At 42.8% G+C, this 16,295-nt stretch overlaps 1 protein-coding gene across 5 annotated transcripts in view; it reads left to right on the forward strand.

Annotated features, from left to right (window-relative positions):
- LOC106569192 (histone-lysine N-methyltransferase 2C) overlaps positions 1–16,295 on the forward strand; it is a 137,507-nt gene that overhangs the window by 116,017 nt on the left and 5,195 nt on the right. For 4 of the 5 annotated variants that reach the window (XM_014140291.3, XM_014140290.3, XM_014140295.3 and 1 more), the window contains 9 exons: positions 165–368; positions 4,804–4,968; positions 5,307–5,436; positions 5,725–5,872; positions 7,480–7,655; positions 10,789–10,928; positions 11,232–11,565; positions 14,934–15,064; positions 15,903–16,028. In XM_014140291.3, coding sequence (XP_013995766.3) covers positions 165–368; positions 4,804–4,968; positions 5,307–5,436; positions 5,725–5,872; positions 7,480–7,655; positions 10,789–10,928; positions 11,232–11,565; positions 14,934–15,064; positions 15,903–16,028 — 1,554 coding nt within the window. The remainder of the gene's footprint in view (positions 1–164; positions 369–4,803; positions 4,969–5,306; positions 5,437–5,724; positions 5,873–7,479; positions 7,656–10,788; positions 10,929–11,231; positions 11,566–14,933; positions 15,065–15,902; positions 16,029–16,295) is intronic. The other variant, XM_014140292.3, reaches the window with a different exon arrangement.

Below are 16,295 nucleotides of genomic sequence, written 5' to 3' on the forward strand. Positions count from 1 at the left end.
CTTTTTCAAAAATTCAGTGGGTGCGGCTTATATTCAGGTGCGCTCAATAGTCCCGAAATTACGGTAGATAATGCTGTATTTTTGTGATTGCCGATAAACGAGACACTGCTTTCTTACCAGTGTCTCTATGACAATTGACAAAGTACTCATCTACCTTCTCCCAGGCGTATTCAGACGGACAGCTCTCTGGCCTCCCAGAGTTCCCAGGACCACTGCTCACAGGACAGGAGAAGAGGAAAGGCAGGAACAAGAGGAACCCCAAAGGAGGAGAGAGGCCCGCCTCTCGTTACAAGAAGAGGAAGAAAGAAGGGGAGGAGAAGCAACTGGTGCACTCCAGCACTGATACACTAATGACCCAGCTCAAACAGGTAGGGAGTAGACTTAAACATCACATAACACTAGGGACTGTGCAGTCCACCACAGACAGGAAGCCAATGATTTAGGCATAGTCACTTTAACCATACCTACATGTACATACTACCTCAATTAGCCCGACGAACCGGTGTCTGTATGTAGCCTCGCTACTGTTATTATTCACTGTTGTTTTTTATTTCCTTATTTATCTGTTGTTCACTTAATACCTATGTTTTACTTTAAAATTACGCTGTTGGTTAGGGCCTGTAAGTAAGCATTTCACTGTAAGGTCTACACCTGTTGTATTCGCCACACGTGACAAATAAACTGAAAGCTGTTGATACTCTACACACACATCAGAGACTAGACTTCTTCTTACACCAATAGGCCACATTCAGCATGTTACATTTACTCATCTCACATTAAGGGGAGCTAAATGATCCCTTCAGAGATGTTTCCTTCCACAGCTCTGTCTTTAACAGCGCTGTGATGCATCGACCACAGAGCTAGCTAATTACAGATAGGATTATCCTAGGACGGTGCCCCGGGTGTGTGTATGCTGATACCATTACATGCATCATAGCCACATTACTGCTGTGTTAATGGACTAGCAAATGAAGCTGCTAGGTTTGACAGTTATACACCCAGGCATTACTGATGGTTATTATTGAGAAGAATGGGACATATTATAACACCCCCCCCCCCCCATGGTGCTCTTCATTGATTAAATCTGTATGCAGCCACATCACTTCATAAATGGCTTCAGTTAATTGCGATAGAAACTACACAGTTTGATTGCATACCGGTATTCAGTTTGATGGCATGGAGCCATGATATGGTCTCCTGGAGGGCAGGGGGACCATATAAAAATGATGTAAATTGAAACAAATGGTATCCTAGCCTACTGGGTGCTGCTACACCATACTGTCTGCATATCACTGATAAATGAGACATAAATAATATTGTTTTTCTCACCAAAGGTTATTATGAAACAGTCAACCAGCTCTTTTATTACAATTTACGTGCTGTTTTGTTGAAGTTTAAATTACTGTCATTTTGATAAGTAATTGCTGTCTTCGTTTCCTTCCTATGTGGGAAGGATAATTGTAGAAAATGAATTGAATGGGAAATCTAGACTTTCCAAACACGCTTCAATTTGAAATACCCAGTAATCGCTGTAATCAATAAACAAGGATAAATTACCCACAGACTTCCACTAAACACATAGCCGCCACAGTGGAGTTGAAGATGTGAGTAATACCCCAGGCATGTTAATTGACTTGGTGCTATTTGTGTTCATACAGTGAGCTCCAAAAGTATTGGGACAGTGATAAATGTTTTGTTTTGGCTCTGTACTCCAGCATTGGATTTGAAATGATGCAATGGCTGAGGTTAACGTGCAAACTGTCAGGTATAATTTGAGGGTGTTTTCATCCATATCTTGTGAACCGTTTAGAAATTACAGCACTTTTTGTACATTGTCCCCCCATTTCAGGCGACCAAAAGTATTGGGACAAATTCACTTGTGTATTAAAGTAGTCAAAAGTTTAGTATTTGGTCCCATATTCCTAGCACGCAATGATTACATCAATCTTGTCACTCTACACACTTGTTGGATGCATTTGCTATTTGTTTAGGTTGTGTTTTAGATTATTTTGTGCCCAATTTTATTGTAAATAAGAATAGAATGTACTTCTAAACACATCTACATTAATGTATATGCTACCATGATTACGCATACAGTACCAGTCAAAAGTTTGGACACACCTACTCATTCAAGGTTTTTTCTTTATCTTTGCTATTTTCTACATTGTAGAATAATAGTGAAGACATCAAAACTATAAAATAACACATATGGAATCATGTAGTAACCAAAAAAGTGTTAAACAAATCAAAATGTATTTTATATTTGAGATTCTTCAAAGTAGCCGCCCTTGCCTTGATGACAGCTTTGCACACTCTTGGCATTCTCTCAACCAGTTTCACCTGGAATGTTTTTTCAACAGTCTTGAAGGAGTTCCCACATATGCTGAGCACTTGTTGGCTGCTTTTTCTTTACTCTGCGGTCCAACTCATCCCAGACCATCTCAATTGGGTTGAGGTCAGGGGATTGTGGAGTCCAGGTAATCTGATGCAGCACCCCATCACTCTCCTTCTTGGTCAAATAGCCCTTACACAGCCTGGAGGTGTGTTGGGTCATTGTCCTGTTAAAAAACAAATGATAGTCCCATTAAGCTCAAACCTGATGGAATGGCGTATCGCTGCAGAATGCTGTGGTACCCATGCTACATAAGTGTGCCTTGAATTCTAAATAAATCACAGACAGTGTCACCAGCAAAGCACCATCACACCACCTCCTCCATGCTTCACTGTGGGAACCACACATGCAGAGATCATCTGTTCACCTACTCTGTGTCTCACAAAGACACGGCGGTTGGAACCAAAAATCTCAAATTTGGACTCATCAGACCAAAGGACAGGTTTCCATCTGTCTAATGTTCATTGCTTGTGTTTCTTGGCCCAACCAAGTCTCTTCTTCTTATTGGTGTCCTTTAGTAGTGGTTTCTTTGTAGCAATTTGACAATGAAGTCCTGATTCACGCAATCTCCTCTGAACAGTTGATTTTGAGATGTGTCTGTTACTTGAACTCTGTGAAGCATTTATTTGTGCTGCAGTTGCTGAGGCTGGTAATTCGAATGAATTTATCCTCTGCAGCAGAGGTAACTCTGGGTCTTCCTTTCCTGTGGCGGAAGAAACTTCCAAAGTTCTTGAAATTTTACACATTGACTGACCTTGATAATGGACTGTCGTTTCTCTTTGCTTATTTGAGCTGTTCTTGCCATAATATGGATTTGGTCTTTTACCAAATAGGGCTTTCTTCTGTATACCTTCCCTACCTTGTCACAACACAACTGATTGGCTCAAACTCATTAAGAAGGAAATACATTCCACAAATGAACTTTTAACAAGGCACACCTGTTAATTGAAATGCATTCCAGGTGACTACCTCATGAAGCTGGTTAAGAGAATGCCAAGAGTGTGCAAAGCTGTTTCAAAGCAAAGGGTGGCTACTTTGAAGAATCTCAAATATAAAATATATTTTGATTTGATGAATATTTTGATTTGATCCATATGTGTTATTTCATAGTGTTGATGTCTTCACTATTATTCTACAATGTAGAAAATAGTAAAAATTCAAGAAAACCCCTGGAATGAGTTGCTGTGTCCAAACGTTTGACTAGTACTGTAGTCCTGAATTAATTGTGAATAATGATGAGTGAGAAAGTTACAGACTCAATAATATCGTACCCCCCTCCCAAATGCTAACCTCATCTGTTATTGTAATGGTAAAAGGTTAGCATGTCTTGGGGGTGTGATATTTGCGCGTCTAACTTTCTCACTCATCATTATTCACGATTGATTCATTCAGGACTATCCATAATCGTGGTGGCATCCACATTAATATAGATGTGTTTAGAAACATATTCAATTCTTATTTACAATAAACTCCAAAATGACACAATACATTATTTACCATTAATTTCTATTGGGCACAAAATAATCTGAAACACAACCAAAACAAACAACAAATGAATCCAAGTTTGTAAAGTCAAAGGCTTGATGTATTCTATTGCGTGCTACTGTAGGAATATGGGACCAAATACTAAACTTTAATGCACATAAGTGAATTTGGGACTTGTACAAAAAGTACACTAATTTCGAAATGGTTCACACGATATGGATTAAATACCCTAAAATGTAAATTGACAGTCTGCACTTTAACCTCATAATCATTGTATCATTTCAAATCCAAAGTACTGGAGCACAGGGTCAAAACTACAACAAAAATGTTCACTGTCCCAATACTTTTGGAGCTCACTCTATATCTGAGGTAATTATGGAAGTTGGCAGGCAGTTTTACACCACCAAAGAACATTCCTCTCACTTCACATGTAGTTCTATCATCATTAGCGCATTCAACCTCTCGCCTTTCTTCTCCCCTGGCTGTAACTCTTCCCTAGGTCATTAAATCAAATCAAATTTTATTTGTCACATACACATGGGTAGCAGATGTTAATGCGAGTGAAGCGAAATGCTTGTGCTTCTAGTGCCGACCGTGCAGTAATATCTAACAAGTAATCTAACGTAACAATTTCACAACAACTACCTTATACACACAAGTGTAAAGGAATGAATACGAATATCTACATAAAAATATATGAATGAGTGATGGCCGAACGGCATAGGCAAGATGCAGTAGATGGTATAGAGTATATACATATGAGATGAGTAATGTGAATATGAAAACATTATATTATATAAAATGGTTGTGTTTACTGGAAATAAGAATGTTGTCACATTATCTGGTCAAATATTAAAGGGTTAAATAGATACATAAATATGCGTAACCTCTTCTCTGTTTCTCCCTTCCTCTCTCTCGTCCTACAGCAGCTGTCCCTTCTGCCCCTCATGGAGCCCCTGATAGGGGTGAACTTTTCCCACTTTGCCCCCTACGGCAGCGGCCAGCTGAACGGTGAGAACCTCCTGTCTGGGACATTTGGCAGCGGCTCTCTGGACGGAGTCTCTGACTACTACTCCCAGCTCACCTACAAGGTGAGGCCTCACCTCCAACCGGAGTTTATCTTTTTCTTAAAAAAAAAAATCCTACTCATCTCGTATTTTTATTTAAAAAGAGACAGACTTTGAATGAGCTAGGGAGAGATGGAGGGATCCGACGCAAACATGTACTGCATACTGTATGCGCAGAAGGTGCTGTCACTACCCACTAGACCAGCCCCAGGAACAAGACACTTTAATTAAGATGAAGTTGAATGATGCCTTTGGTGCCTTTGAAGCAGTGATTTGTGGTAGCAAGAGACTACTATGATACAATATTATATATCCCCTGTTGTAGTATGGTGACATGTATTCCTTGGCTTGTTTCTTCAAAGCAGAACAATCTGAGCAACCCCCCCACCCCGCCGGCTTCCCTCCCTCCGACTCCTCCACCTGTAAACCGACAGAAGATGATCAACGGCTTTGCCACAACAGAGGAGCTAGCCAGCAAAGCTGCTGCCATGGGTGAGCACTGGGGAGGGTTCAGAGGTCACGGGTGACCAGGGGTTATTGGTAGATTAGTTCCATCTTGCTGAATCTCTGAAGCAGTTTATTTTTCTTTTACCTCAAAATAATGTATCATACACAGCATTTTGAAATGTGTTGAGAAGGTTATGCTGTTTTGAAAGTTCATAACCTTTCCAACCCCTATTGAGAAATGGCCATGAATGTTTTTGCAACAATTTCCATCTGTAGTGTCATGCTGTTAGGACCAATCTTAATGTCTCATTCATATGTTCCTCTTCTATGTAGTGTCCAAAAATCTGGTCTCCAAGCCGCTCCACGTCCCATTCAGGACAGAGGAGGACCTGCTGGCCCGAGCCATCGCTCAGGGACCTAAAACTGTGGACGTGCCAGCCTCCCTCCCCACGCCCCCTCACAACAACCAGGAGGAACTCAGGTAAATAAGGCCTCTGCTCCCCATAACAGGGCAATTAGGAGTATGGTTGCAAATTACAGTAATTTCCCCCAGATTCCCAGGTTTTCCAGAAATCCCGGCCTCAAGATTCCCGGAATCAATAGGGAATTAGCAGAAAATCCGGAATCCTCCTACCAGGGTTTCTGTCAAATCTGGGAATTTCAGCAAAATTACTAGAATTTTGCAATCCTAATTAGGAGTGATGTCTTTGGTTATGCTTTACATTTTAAAGATGCCGTATTACTTTCTAAACCTGTCATTGTGATTAAAGTGTATTCTGTAAATACTTGGCCGCACAATAATTTTCCCTACTGGGACAAAGATTCATTTGAATTGCACTTCATAGACAGTGCAGTGGACACTTTGTATACTAATATTTGTCTAAAAACATGCATTCTCCTTGATCTGGGTACTCGGACAAGGCTGTAGATATATGTAGTGAGCTCCAAGTATTGGGACAGTGACATTTGTGTTGTTGTTTTGGCTCTGTACTCCAGCACTTTGGATTTGAAATGAGGTTAAAGTTCATATTCCGAGCAGTCCCATATTCCTAGCATGCAATGATTACCTTTTATTTTTATTTATGTTTTTAACCTTTATTTAACTCGGCAAGTCAGTTAAGAACAAATTCTTATTTACAATGACAGCCTACCCCGGCCAAACCCTAACCCGGCCAAACCTTAACCGGACGATGCTGGGCCAATTGTGTGCCGCCCTATGGGACTCCCAATCACGGCCTGTTGTGATACAGCCTGGAATCAAACCAGGGTCTGTAGTGATGCCTCTAGCACTGAGATGCAGTGCCTTAGACCACTGCACCACTCATCAAGCTTGTGACTCAACAACATTTGTTGGATGCATTTGCTGTTTGTTTTGGTTGTGTTTCAGATTATTTTGTAGCCAATAGAAATTAATGGTAAATGATGTATTGTGAGATTTTGGAGTCACTTTTATTGTAAATAAGAATAGAATATGTTTTTAAACACTTACATGAATGTAGATGCTACCATGATTACGGATAGTCCTGAATGAATCTTGAATAATGATGAGTGAGAAAGTTACAGACGCACAAATATCATACCCCCAAGGCATGCTAACCTCTCACCATTACAATAACATGGGAGGTTAACATTTTTGGGGGGTTATGATATTTAAGCCTAATTTATCACTCATTATTCACGATTATTTCAGGAATATCCATAATCATGGTAGCATCCACTGTCCCAATACTTTTGGGGCTCACTGTACATGATTCAAGCTTTCAGACTCCACAACAATTTCTACACAATGTTCTTAGCTTGGGGAAGCCTGATCTAGACAATTTACAGTTGTGAATGCAATTATATTTATGTGAAAATAGCCTATTTGTCTAAAAACAGTATTTTCCTGTATGTACTCAGACTAGGCTGTAGATATACCATACAGTCTTTCACAGACTCCAAAACAATCTCAACACAATGTTCTCAGTTTAGGGAAGCCTGCAATATGCAATGTTATTTTTTGTGAAAAATAGGTTGACCGACATTATTGTTTTGATACACACTAATGTTAACTAATGTTTCTCTCAACCCCCTCTCTCTCTGTCACAGTAACAGGCTTGGACAGGAGCATTGTAAGGACCGGGACACCCCAGATAGTTTTGTCCCCTCATCGTCCCCAGAAAGTGTGGTTGGCATGGAGATAAGCCGTTACCCAGATCTGTCATTGGTGAAGGAGGAGCCCCTCTCCCCCGTCCTCCCCATGCTCCCCACACCCTGGGGGAAAGGTAAATAAATACGCTTACACTTTATTTTAACATAATAAACCATTTAGAAGCCATTTACACACCATTTAGGATTAGGGTTCAATACTGCTCACTAGATTAGGGACTGCGAAATTACTTTATGATTTATTTGTCACTTGCACGAATACATCAGGTGTTGACCTTACCGTGGAATGGTTACTTATAAGCCCTGAACCATCAATGCAGTTCAAGAAATAGAGTTAAGAAAATATATACTAAACAATCTAAAGTAAAAAATCATAATGAGGCTATATACAGTGGGTACCGAGTCAATGTGTGGGGGTACAGGTTAGTCGAGGTAATTTAGGGGTAAAGTGACTATGCATAGATAATAAACAGCGAGTAGCAGCAGTGTATTAACAAAGGAGGGAGGGGGGGTGTCAATGTACATAGTCCGGGTGGCCATTTGATTAATAGTTCAGCAGTCTTATGCTTTGGGGGGGTAGAAGCTGTTAAGGAGCCTTTTGGACCTAGACTTGGCCCTCCGGTACCACTTGCCGTGCGGTAGCAGAGAGAACAGTCTATGACTTGGGTGACTGGAGTCTCTGACAATTTTTTGGGCCTTCCTCTGATGGCAGGAAGCTTGGTCCCAGTGATGTACTGGGCCGTTCGCACTACCCTCTGTAGCGCCTTACGGTCAGGATGCTTTCGATGGTGCAGCTGTAGACCTTTGAGGACCTGGGGACCCATGCCAAATCTTTTCAGTCTCCTGAGGGGGAAAAGGTGTTTTCGTGCCCTCTTCACGACTGTCTTGGTGTGTTTTTCTCCATGATACTTTGTTGGTGATGTGGACACCAAGAAACTTGACACTCTCGACCCGCTCCACTACCACCCCGTCGATGTGAATGAGGGCGTGTTTGGCCCTCCTTTTCCTGTAGTCCACGATCAGGTCCTTTGTCTTCCTCACGTTGAGGGTGTTCATTTTGTCCAGGTGGGAAATGGCAGTGTGGAGTGAGATTGAGATTGTCATCTGTGGATCTGTTGGGGTGGTATGTGAATTGGAGTGGGTCTAGGGTTTCCGGGATGATGGTGTTGATGTGAGCCATGACCAGACTTTCAAAGCACTTCATGGCTACCGACGTGAGTGCTACGGGGCGGCAGTCATTTAGGCGGGTTACCATCGCTTTCTTGGGCACAGGGACTATGGTGGACTGCTTGAAACATGTAGGTATTACAGACTTGGTCAGGGAGAGGTTGAAAATGTCAGTGAAGTCACTTGCCAGTTGGTCCGCGCATGCTCTAAGTACACGTCCTGGTAATCCGTCTGGCCCCGCAGCCTTGTGAATGTTGATCTGTTTAAAGTTCTTGCTCACATCGGCTACGGAGATTGGGATCACACTGTCGTCCGGAACAGCTGGTGCTTGTTGCTTGCCTCAAAGCGAGGATAAAAGGCATTTAGCTCGTCTGGTAGGCTCGTGTCACTGGGCGGCTCACGGCTGTGTTTCTCTTTGTAGTTCATAATAGTTTGCAAGCCCTGCCACATTCGACGAGCGTCAGAGCCGGTGTAGTAGGTATTGACACTTTGCCTGTTTGATAGCGGGATTTCTTATAAGTGTCCGGATTAGTGTCCCGCTCCTTGAAAGCGCAAGCTCTAGCCTTTGGCTCGGTGCGGATGTTGCCTGTAATCCATGGCTTCTGGTTGGAATATGTACATATGGTCACTGTGGGGATGACGTCGTCGATGCACTTTTGGATTGATGCCGGTGACTGAGGTGGTATACTCCTTAATGCCATTGGATGAATCCCAGAACATTTTCCAGTCTGTGCAAGCAAAACTGTCCTATATCGCAGCATCCACTTCATCTGACCACTTCCGTATTGAGCAACTTCCTACTTTAGTTTTAGCTTGTAAGCAGGAATCAGGAGGATAGAATTATGGTCAGATTTGCCAAATGGAGGGCGGGGGAGAGCTTTGTGCGCGTCTCTGTGTGGAGTAAAGGTGCTCTAGAGTTTTTTTTCCTCTGGTTGCACATGTGACATGCTGGTAGAAATGAGGTAAAATGGATTTAAGTTTGCGTACATTAAAGTCCCCGGCCAATAGTGGAGCCGCTTCTGAATTAGCGTTTTCTTGTTTGCTTATGGCCTTATACAGCTCGTTGAGTGTGGTCATAGTGCCAGCGTTGGTTTGTGGTGGTAAATAGACGGCTACGGGAAAATATAGATCAAAACTCTCTTGGTAGAAAGTGTGGTCTACAGCTTATCATTAGGTACTCTACCGCAGGCGAACAATACCTCAAGACTTCCTTAATATTAGACATTGCGCACCAGCTGTTATTGACAGATAGACACACCCCCACCCTTTGTCTTACCAGAAGTAGCTGCTCTGTCCTGCCGATGCACGGAAAACCCAGCCAACTGTATATTATCCGTGTCGTCGTTCAGCCACGACTTGGTGAAACATAAGATATTACAGTTTTTAATGTCCAGTTGGTAGGATAGTCTTGAACGAAGATCATTCAGTTTATTCTCCAGTGATTGCTCGTTAGCCAATAGAACGGATGGTCGAGGCGGGATACCCCCTATATTTCCATCTATTCTTCCCGCGAATGACAGGGATTTGGGCCTGGTCTCGGAGAAGCAGTATATCCTTCGCGTCGGACTAATTAAAAAAAAAACTCTTTGTCCAGATTGAGGTGGGTAATTGCTGTTCTGATGTCCAGAAGCTCTCTTCGGTCATAGGAGACGGTAGCAGCAACATTATGTACAAAATAAGTTACAAACAATGCGAATAAACACACAAAATAGCACAGTTGGTTAGGAGCCCGTAAAATGGCAGCCATCCCCTCCAGGCCATTATGGCAAACTGTAAATGGGTTATAAATGTGGGAGTAATGATTAATAAATGGTTTTCTACGGACCGTTAAAATAAGGTGTTACCATGAATTAATATGAATATACACAGCCTTGGTAATTTGTTTAAACTGGTAATAAATGATCAACTGTAAAAAGAGATGTGCCTTTCTCACTACTATCGGCACTTCAACATCAATCAAATGATATTTATAAAGACCTTTTACATCAACAGCTGGCACAAACTGCTTTACACTATCAATGAAAGCAGTAAGTATTAATGAATCCTCCTTTAAAATATTTTTCCTAATGTCTCTTCCTGTAGGATCAGAGGTTAGGCTGAAGACTGAGCTCAAGACTGAGCCCTATGGGATGTTCTTTGGCTCCCATTTTGGCCCGCCGTCTAATGACACTAAACCAGGCCTGGTGTCTGTAGCCATCACCCTGAGACCAGCGGCTGCTGAGGTGAGTATTTCTGTTCTTTTGGCTTCACTTCCCCTTGCTTTCATAGAAAATCAGCAGGGAGGAAATGGTCTAGGTCCTTTTTTAATCTTTGTTGGTTATTGTTGGTAGCTTATTCCCCTTTTTCCCATCAAAAATGCACCTCAGTCATTTCACTACTGGTCGAATATGTGAGGATTAAAACATCACCAGGCTTAATTGTAGGAGCTGAAGCCAATTCTTTGCTCTCTCTGTACTGGGCATGTGCCGGTGGCTTGATTGGCAATATCTACAACATACATTTTAATGTTGTGTTTTTGTTCTCAGAACATCACAGGTGTGGTAGCTGCCATCTCAGAACTGCTGTGTGTGAAGATCCCCAGCAGCTATGAGGTGAGCAGCACCCCGGGCCCAGACAGGGGGCCCCTGGCCATGCTCAGTGGCCTGAGGGTGGGCCCCCAAGGAGGCCTGATGCACCGGCCAGGGACCCCCATGATGTATCCGGGCCGGGGTGGTGCTGGGGACATGGGGGGCCCTCACCCTCATGGAGCACCAGGCCAGCTCATCAGGCCTGGGGGAGGAGGACCACAACAGAGGATGATGATGCAACAGCAGCAGGGACATCCACAGCAGCACATCCGCTTCCATCCTGACGGACCAGGTGAGAGACTTGGCTACATCCCTGCACCTTATCGCCCCCTTATGTCGAAATACAGACATAACAGGGGAGATGTTGCTGCTCTTGTCTGCTTGTCTTGAAATGAGACACTGCTGAAATTCATGTCCATCCAACCCTGTTTGTTTGTTCGTTTTCCAACTTATTTTTCTGAAATTAATCATGTCTGTCTTCAAGCACGACACCACGGTACCTTCTAGAAATGTGCATGGCAACAGAATTATATACACTGCTCAAAAAAATAAAGGGAACACTTAAACAACACAATGTAACTCCAAGTCAATCACACTTCTGTGAAATCAAACTGTCCACTTAGGAAGCAACACTGATTGACAATACATTTCACATGCTGTTGTGCAAATGGAATAGACAACAGGTGGAAATTATAGGCAATTAGCAAGACACCCCCAATAAAGGAGTGGTTCTGCAGGTGGGGACCACAGACCACTTCTCAGTTCCTATGCTTCCTGGCTGATGTTTTGGTCACTTTTGAATGCTGGCGGTGCTTTCACTCTAGTGGTAGCATGAGACGGAGTCTACAACCCACACAAGTGGCTCAGGTAGTGCAGCTCATCCAGGATGGCACATCAATGCGAGCTGTGGCAAGAAGGTTTGGTGTGTCTGTCAGCGTAGTGTCCAGAGCATGGAGGCGCTACCAGGAGACAGGCCAGTACATCAGGAGATGTGGAGGAGGCCGTAGGAGGGCAACAACCCAGCAGCAGGACCGCTACCTCCGCCTTTGTGCAAGAAGGAGCAGGAGAAGCACTGCCAGAGCCCTGCAAAATGACCTCCAGCAGGCCACAAATGTGCATGTGTCTGCTCAAACGGTCAGAAACAGACTCCATGAGGGTGGTATGAGGGCCAGACGTCCACAGGTGGGGGTTGTGCTTACAGCCCAACACCGTGCAGGACGTTTGGCATTTGCCAGAGAACACCAAGATTGGCAAATTCGCCACTGGCGCCCTGTGCTCTTCACAGATGAAAGCAGGTTCACACTGAGCACATGACAGACGTGACAGAGTCTGGAGACACCGTGGAGAACGTTCTTCTGCCTGCAACATCCTCCAGCATGACCGGTTTGGCGGTGGGTCAGTCATGGTGTGGGGTGGCATTTCTTTGGGGGGCCGCACAGCCCTCCATGTGCTCGCCAGAGGTAGCCTGACTGCCATTAGGTACCGAGATGAGATCCTCAGACCCCTTGTGAGACCATATGCTGGTGCGGTTGGCCCTGGGTTCCTCCTAATGCAAGACAATGCTAGACCTCATGTGGCTGGAGTGTGTCAGCAGTTCCTGCAAGAGGAAGGCATTGATGCTATGGACTGGCCCGCCCGTTCCCCAGACCTGAATCCAATTGAGCACATCGGGGACATCATGTCTCGCTCCATCCACCAACGCCACGTTGCACCACAGACTGTCCAGGAGTTGGCGGATGCTTTAGTCCAGGTCTGGGAGGAGATCCCTCAGGAGACCATCCGCCACCTCATCAGGAGCATGCCCAGGCATTGTAGGGAGGTCATACAGGCACGTGGAGGCCACACACACTACTGAGCCTAATTTTGACTTGTTTTAAGGACATTACATCAAAGTTGGATCAGCCTGTAGTGTGGTTTTCCACTTTAATTTTGAGTGTGACTCCAAATCCAGACCTCCATGGGTTGATAAATTGGATTTCCATTGATTATTTTTGTGTGATTTTGTTGTCAGCACATTCAACTATGTAAAGAAAAAAGTATTTAATAAGATTATTTCTTTCATTCAGATCTAGGATGTGTTGTTTAAGTGTTCCCTTTATTTTTTTGAGCAGTATATATACTGTCTCAATGGGCTTTTCCAGGTTAAATAAAGGTAAATATATATATATATATATATATATATATATTTTTTTTTTTTTTTTTTTTTTTTTTTGATATTGCGGCCCAAATAAATAAATATATCAAAAAATATATATATATATATTTACCTTTATTTAACCTGGAAAAGCCCATTGAGACAGTCGATTTTGCAAGGGAGACCTGGCCAAGAAGGCAGCAGCAATCAATACGACATAAGATTTAAAACATGCACAACAATGACATAAGATTTAAAACATGCACAACAATGACATAAGATTTAAAACATGCACAACAATGACATAAGATTTAAAACATGCACAACAATGACATAAGATTTAAAACATGCACAACAATGACATAAGATTTAAAACATGCACAACAATGACATAAGATTTAAAACATGCACAACAATATGATCCGGCCTACAAGAAACATTTACAATCCTCGTCATTGTTTCCCACCTCGTTTTTCAATTTTCATAATTAGCCCCTTTTAACAATGTTTACAAATGGTCTGTTTCTTTGGCCAGCGAATCTTTATCCTTCTGTCAGGGGTCTAAAAGCTGTATGTGTCTGGCCCACCAGGTAATGATGGGGATACGTATTGATCACACAACGATACACACAACTAATGAAACTGAGTATTCCTCCTTCCTGTGCCCGACCTCACTTGTACACACACACACACACACACACACCTGCTTATCGCTGCTGTCAAAGTATCAGACCACAGGCCTAATGAATTTGGTCAGTTAGCCTGGACCCGTAGACCACAAACAGACAGATAAATGATAAAGTGGACACCTCGTCAGTGGTGTGAAGATATAGGATATTCCTGTCAATTATCTAGTGTTAATTGTCATGGGGTCTTATAACAAGGAGGTGTTTATCTTTAAACCAATTTCCTGTTGTTCTAAGACAATTGCATCATGGCTAGCTATGGTCCTCGCAAAACTAGAACCAAAAAAAGACTATGATTTTCACTAAATCTAATCCATAGAAGGGTCCTTAGGTGGAAGGATTGTTGACATATATTTGACATTTGGATCTTAAAGCATAATCGAGAAATAATTAATTGAAGTTAGAATATTTGTGACACAATGTTTAATCTGTACGTGCTACAAAACAAAGGTTGGTGTCATATGAAGCTTTACCGCTTTCTCTGTGACATGAGTAGTATTTTGATGCCAATAGCACATTTCTTACATACATTTATGAATATTGAAAAATATAAACATTAATTTTGAAAATATAACATTTTTGATTTGGCTAATTTGTCAATATATTGTTGAACGTAATATACTCTACGGACATATTGAAGTTCCAGAGTGGGACAAGAACTGCCTTTAAAACGTTGTAAAAATCATTTGTTTGAAATGGTTATTTGGTCCAAAACAAGACTGCAGCAGAGCTCTAATCATTTATTTGAAGTAATAAACCTAGCAGCAGTACTGCGCTGGCCTGTTATGCATCTACCATAGTTGGAGGAGCTGTGTCACAGAGAGCTGTCTGTGTGTTTCAGGTCCAGCTGCAGTCAGAGGCCCTCATCAGAAGACCCCAGGCTCCAAGGCCCAGTGGTGCTGCCACTGTAAGGTGGTGGTGCTGGGAAATGGAGTCCGCAAGTCCATCAAAGACCTTCCTGTACACAAACAGGTAACGTACCACCAGAGCTTTCATGTAGTCAATTACTACATGTTTATCAGGCTGAACTCATACATTACAAAGACTGTTATCTATAGGTCAACACTTAGCGATACGTTGATATTTTGATATTGCGGCCCATGTTAGATAGTCGTGTCTATATCTATCTAATAGTCCACATGTTCTGTCAATACAGATTGATCAATTACCTTGTTGTGATGTTGCCCAACCAAGCAATGATCTAAATGGGTTGATTTACTATCTTCTTGACCAACCAACCAACCCAGTAAAAGCCCTTCTCTCCATCAGTCAGTCAGCCGTGGATTACTGTTTTTAGTCTGTTTCTCCAGGGGGCAGGAGAGTACAGACGGGTCATGACCAGAGGCTCAGACCTCACTTCAGATGATGGATTAATCCACATTATGCCTTTGGGGGTGTGCACGCACACACACACACACACACACACACACACACACACACACACACACACACACACACACACACACACACACAAGAGCATGAATGCACACAGACACACACACACACATCCGTACATGTCCGTACACACACGTACTATAGAGCCTCTAATTATGCTAATCCCCCCCATTGGAGTGAAATCCATATCGGTGCAATTAGTGGGTTAAGCAGTAGCATGCCCTCCAACTGAAGTCTGGGGTGTTCACAAATGGTTAAACCCTGATTCATTTGGATATTGGAGCTGTTTGATTATTGAATAAACCCTTTTAGCATTGATGAAGGTTTCTGTATGGGCATCGACTTGGCCTTTGATATCTCATTGAGCTCCCTCGCTACATCTCCTAACATGCCTGGCTTCCCTCCTCTTCTTCAGGAACAAGAAGGATTGTTGCGTTCCGAGGGGAACTTGGTCTTCTGCAGCCACAGCTGCTTCCTCCTCTTCTCTGCTTCCTCCTCCTCTTCCTCCTCCTCGCAGGCCAGAACCACTACAGACTCCAAGGTTTGTCCTACTAAGAATGTCCTATCAATACCTACCAATTAAAATACATGAGGCACTTTGGTGTGCACAAGAATCAAAGGCATGTAAAGGTGTTGAAGAGTGCATAATATGTCAAGTCAAAGCTGTGTTGAATTCTCTTCATGCCACCTCAAAGCTGTGTTGAATCCTCTTCATGCCTCTTCAAAGCTGTGTTGAATCCTCTTCGTGCCTCTTCAAAGCTGTGTTGAATCCTCTTCGTGCCTCTTCAAAGCTGTGTTGAATCCTCTT

Source organism: Salmo salar, chromosome 14 (genome assembly GCF_965601325.2).
Source record: "Salmo salar chromosome 14, fSalSal1, whole genome shotgun sequence".
NCBI classification, from domain to species: domain Eukaryota; kingdom Metazoa; phylum Chordata; class Actinopteri; order Salmoniformes; family Salmonidae; genus Salmo; species Salmo salar.